The sequence below is a fragment of the Boleophthalmus pectinirostris genome, unplaced genomic scaffold (genome assembly GCF_026225935.1).
Source record: "Boleophthalmus pectinirostris isolate CB_2022bp ecotype Guang Dong unplaced genomic scaffold, ASM2622593v1 HiC_scaffold_10, whole genome shotgun sequence".
Taxonomy (NCBI): Eukaryota; Metazoa; Chordata; class Actinopteri; order Gobiiformes; family Gobiidae; genus Boleophthalmus; species Boleophthalmus pectinirostris.
Window position 1 is genome coordinate 6172553 of NW_026570971.1, and position 6000 is coordinate 6178552.

General features: G+C 39.8%; 1 protein-coding gene across 2 annotated transcripts in view; it reads right to left on the reverse strand.

Annotated features, from left to right (window-relative positions):
* spred1 (sprouty related EVH1 domain containing 1) overlaps positions 1-5365 on the reverse strand; it is a 95218-nt gene extending 89853 nt beyond the window's left edge. For both annotated transcript variants that reach the window (XM_020928449.2, XM_055155650.1), the window contains exon 1: positions 5180-5365. In XM_020928449.2, the coding sequence (XP_020784108.1) occupies positions 5180-5211 (32 nt within the window). In that variant the 5' untranslated portion in view covers positions 5212-5365. The remainder of the gene's footprint in view (positions 1-5179) is intronic.
* Between the last annotated feature and the right edge of the window lie 635 nt (positions 5366-6000).

Consider the following 6000-nt stretch of genomic DNA (forward strand, 5'->3'; position numbering starts at 1 on the left):
TAGTTTAGACGTGGTTCAGACCTGGTTCAGACCTAATTTAGACCTGGTTCAGATCTGGTTTAGATTTGGTTCAGTCTTGTTCAGATTTAGTTCAGACGTAGTTTAGACCTGGTTTAGTCCTGGTTCAGATCTGGGTTTAGACCTAGTTTAGACCTTGTTTAGTCCTGTTCAGACCTGGTTCAGACCTGGTTCAGACCTGGTTCAGACGGTTAAATGATGAAACTCTTCTACATGCTGCTGTACAAGTCCCACCAGAGTGAGGACTTAACCAGAACCAAGTATAAAAAAAAAAAAAACAGCTCTAAAAAAAAGTCTAAATAGAAACTGCATCTAGTCAAAACCCACTGATTTGAGGCATGAGAAAAGCACCACAACACATCTGAATTTACTGGAACTGACAACTGTTCTGCTATGTACACTATTCAGTCATGTGGTTTTCGGTTTCCTACTTCTTGGTTTTAGTCAAGAATCGTGACATCACACCTCCAGAGATGAATCGACAACAGATATTTAAGCGCTATCATTATTTACGTTGGCTAAAACGGCTTCGGTGCGGAAAAAAATACGAACCAAGAGACAACACAAAGCGAAATGATGGAGCCGCCGGTATCAGGTCCCAGACAAGACACATCAAGGCCGACACATTTTCCCACCGGAGCTTTCGGTGTGAATCCTACTTCGCCTTTTTCTGCCCGCAATTTAGACAAAACTACAATCTTGTCACGCACACGAGACGCTCATTTCGTGGATTCTAATAAACAGAAACAACTACAACAGTGCTTAAAAATAAAAATAAACACGACAGCATTACAAATTTACAGTCACGTTTCACTCAAAATCAAAAAAGCGACGAAATCCTAATTCACGCAGAGTTAAAAATGACCATCCTGCAACGATAAATACATTTTATTTTACAACGTTACGTCATATTATGGTATATTTGATGATTCACGGCGGAAGCTTAAGCACGTTGGAAATGCCATGAAACTATTTTACACTACAACACTCTGAAAAGCCTTTGGTACAGTCATATTTGAAACACCTGAAAGTGTTTCATAACAATAACAAAACAGAATCTTCCTTTTGGCTGCAATGCCTAAACCAGAATAAAAAAATTGTGCTCTAGATTGTTTTTACCGCCACAAATCAACCAACTTTAAAAGCAAAAAATTTCAGTGTTATATAAATTTATAAATAAAAAAAAGACTTTTGAAATTACCTAATATTGTTATATCGAAAATGACTAAGAGTGTGCAAAAATATCGAAATATCGTATAGTTTAATGCTATGATACAGTATCGATATGTCGCCAAGAGTATTTTTTCGTATATTTTACTAAATTATTTTGTTACAGCTACAGTTTTGTTGCTTGTTTTAGAGGAAGGAAACTCATTTATTTTTAGGGGTGTGCAAAAATATTCAAATATCGTATCATTTACTGTGATGATACTGTATCGATATCGTGGGCTGCTGTATCAATATATCGCCAAGAGTAATTTTAAGTATATTTTACTAAATTATTTTGTTACAGCTATAGTTTTGCTGCTTGTTTATTGGAAGAAAACTTGTTTATTTGTAGGGTTGTGCAAAAACATTGAAATATCGTAATATTGTGTCATTTCATTTGATGGTACAGTATCGATATCATGGGCTGCTGTATCGATATATCGCCAAGAGTATTTTTTTCTTATATTTTACTAAATTGTTTTATTACAGCTACAGTTTTGTTGCTCGTTGACAGGAAGGAAACTCGTTTATTTGTAGGGGTGTGCAAAAATATCAAAATATCACTATATAGTATCATTTAATTTGAAGATTACAGTATCGATATCGTGCACTGCTGTATCTGATATATCGCCAGGAGTATTTTTTGGTATATCTTACTGAATTATTTTGTGTAAGCGTTACAAAAGTGTTGAAATTTTCACTGTTTTGATCAGTAAAATTGATGTTTTTCATATTAACTTTGCACAAACTTAGTAGACTTTTAGTATCACAGACATGATTTAGCCTTTTTCTCACTGAACCGTATTGAAACTATGTGAAATATATCGTATCGAATTGAAAGCTCACTGTATCGAATCGTGGCCTATGTATCGACAAATTCTTAATGATACCCAGCCCTATTTATTTATTTGACATTTTCACTGTTTTGATGATTAAAATGTTTGTGTTTCATATGAACTTTGCACAAGAAGTGGTTTAACAAAGACTTTTAGTAGTACAGACATGATTTAGCCTTTATTTTTATTGAACCATATCGAATCGAGTCGCAATATATCGTACTGAATTGAAAGTGCACTGTATTGAGGTATGTATCGTATCGGCAACTTCTTAATGATACCCAGGCCTAAAAATGACATACTTCATCAAAAACACACCTGGAGTTGTGTTTTTTCATTCACACGATTAAAAACACACAAACGCAGCATATTTAGGCCATTTAGTTCTTCTCTGAAACTGAAGACACGCTGTTCCACCTTGTGATGTCATGCGGTAATACAGGAAGTGTTCTACTGTGTTTGTAAACTCCATCTTCACTCGAATTATTTGGATGATTTCTACCCTGGAATTGACAATCGCTACGGTACAAAAACTTGAAAACAACCACTGGAACTAGGGCTGGGTACTCGATACAGTGCACTTTCGATTCGATATGATATATTTTAAATCGATTCGATACAGTTCAGTAAAAAATAAAGTCTAAATCATGGCTGTGACACTAAAAGTCTTTGTTAAACCACTTTTTTGCGCAAAGTTCATATGAAACACAAACATTTTAATCATCAAAACAGTGAAAATGTCAAATAAATAGGGCTGGGTATCATTAAGAAGTTGCCGATACAATACATACCTCGATACATAGGCCACGATATCATACATATCGTGATACAGTGAGCTTTCGATTCAATATATTTCAAATCAATTCGATATGGTTCAATAAAAAATAACGTCTGAAGTCTTTGTTAAACCACTTCTTGCGCAAAGTTCATACGAAACGCAAACATTTTAATAGTTATAACAGTGAAAATATCAAATGTGTCGCATAAATAAGTTTCCTTCCTCTGAAGAAGCAACAAAACTGTAGCCCTGTAACAAAATAATTTAGTAAAACATACCAAAAAATACTTTCAGACCACGATATCGATACTGTATCATCACTCAATAACCGTGTGAATGAAACAAAAACAAACAAAACAAAACTGCAGGTATGTTTTTGAAGATTATATTACATTATAACGCCGCTTAAAACCCTCACAAGAATCCGTTTTGTGTAATACAGGACCTTTTATTTCCCGCAAAAAACGCAGTGAGAACGTCCAAAACGAAGCGCCGTATTTAGAAGATAACAGATTTGAGTTGCATTTGTATGAATCATACGAGAGGCAGCGAGGTGGTGGAATCATAGCAACAATATTTGGCCTGCCTCGCCATCTTAGCTGCGGCCGTCATCATGCAGCGTCGAACAAACCCTCGCCTGCTCATCACTTTAAAAACCTACATGAAAAACACACACACACACAAAACGCAATTTATCATGACTCCGGACACACCATCGTACCTGGAGTATGTACCCACCGTATCTATGAGTAATCGGATTTTATTTGTAGGCCTATTGTACTGGGAGCCTGTTACATAAAAGAATACTGGAATAGTTCAAGGACAAAGCCTCCATGCATCAAATCAATGCTAAATAGCCGGATCGATGCATGGGGGGGGTGCAAACATGGGTGTGTGAACGGAACGCGACACGAGTGGAAAAAAGCCCGAGTAGAAAATATGACTTCCTCTCTGACAAAATACATTATACGAGCGAAAAAAAAAAAAAAAAAAAAAAAAAAAAACGAAGCTTGTCTCAATGTGGAAGCTATTTTTATGGCATGGTTAAGCGAGCGTGCACTGACATAGACTCTCTTTTTTTTTTTTTAATTTGCAGTAACACGTCGTGGCACAAAGGCAGGAAACGCGATCAGGGCCCGTGTACAGTGCAGTGTGTGAATGAGCAGACAGGCAGGTACTTTATGAATGGAGCGGATCACGTGACCTCCCCCCCGAGCACATATTTCTCACTGGCTGTCAACAAGCGCGCACAGAGAGGAGCAGCCCCGGTTTAAAAATACACCGAAATACCACGCTAAAATTAACGCCATACACCCCAACCAAACATTTACGTCAATTTGAGATCGTAGCGCATCGACCGGCACCGCGCCTTCGTCACCGCATTGCATTTTAACGCTTATTTTATGAATGGGGATTGTGATATGTAAATGAGCGTGATTGAGAAAAAAAAAAAAAAAAAAAAACAAGGCATCTTCGGATCGTTTTGACGCAGATATTGGCGCGTCGGTCGGTCGGTCGGTGCCGTCCGGGTCGCACGCGTGTTTGGGGGTTTTGGCACACGGCATAGCAAAAAAACGAGGAGTTAGATGAGATGGTTTCGTGGAGAAATCATGGCGGACGAACGAACGAGCGAGCGAATAAAACGCCGTCTGCTGCTCGTGATGTGTTCGCACAATGGGGCGAAATGACATGGCACGCAAGATAGCAGCGTCGTACTTTGTATCCGAGATAAATAGCCCGTTAAGAAAGACATTAGCAGTTCACGTGTAACATTCACGATTTTAAAAGGCACGTAAGCTTCCTGTTCCTTTGCAGTAATTAAAAAATAGCCGTAGCTGCCTAGAAACAACTCTTGACCCGCGAATACGATTAAGTAGCGTTATGAATGCAATATTATTTTTAGTATAATCTTCAGAATAGACCCCACACACTTCAGAAATGCATCTTTAGTCAATCCCTTAACCTTTCCCTTGCTCGCACGTATGTCTGTAATTACAAGTTTACGCATTACACATAAAAATAAACTGGTTACGAGAGTGAAAACATGAATTATTATATTTCCCAGACAGTTTGTTTACAAGATATGCACATTCCAGCGTAGGCCTGCGCTACAAATAGAGTCTAAAACAGCTATTAATGGAGTGCATGTCTTCGATTTCTACAAGATATGAAGCTATAAAAACAACACTACGCGAATAAACGTGAATAAATGCAGGAATGTCCGCGTGGGGTACGTAGGAGACACTGTTACGATACGGAGCTTACATAATAAAGCCATTTTTCATGCGTTACCAGTGCAAGAAAATAGAATAAAAGCACAAAATAGCAGGGAACTTACTCGTTGTTTGGATTTGTTGACTCTTCGCTCATTTTTTTCCTCACGGGGTTCCAAATCTTAGCAATGGCATCGACGACGCAGTGACAGCGGGACAAAATACCTCAAATATCACCATTTTTACCTATGGTTTCGGTAGTGCGGGTGAGCTGCACGGTAATGGGGCATGCCTGTCGTGGTGTATCGTTCTTTTCCCCCCCCCCGCCCCCCCCTCCCGCCCCAAGTGCAAGCAAGTGCAAGCCCCCCGCTCGGTCCAAACTTAAGTGTTAAATCGCGACGAGTGGGAATGACAACCGCTGATTCATTTTATCCTCCGTGGAAGTCAAATCCCGGCGCCATGAGCGACCCAGCGGCATCGTCCCCGTCTCCCGCAACGCATCCCCCCCTTCGCTCGCAATCCGGGTTGTAAGATCCGTAAAAGCGGCGTGTTTTAAAAAAAAATAAAAAATAAAAATGAAATGCACGTCTCGGATCGGTTCAACTCGGAACTCGGAACTCGGATGGGACGTGTGGCTCGCCGCTCGTCGCTCGTTTTCTACCGGAGCATCCAACTTCTTCTTCTTCTTCGCTTCTTCTGGGATAACAGTTGGAAAACGGCGGCGTACACTCGTTCCCCGGTACGGTCCGCGGCAGTAAAGGCATCCAGCGGTCCCGAAGGTGGATTCTCGCCTGTTATAACCGCCGGGAAATGGGTTAAAATGCGAGTTATTTCCGAGAGAAGTTGCTGGACGTGCGCTTTATTCCATTTTCAACTCGGGGGGGAATGAAACATCGGAAAACTGGGCGGATGTGTCGCGTCGGCTTGAGAAAATTAGATCCTTCCG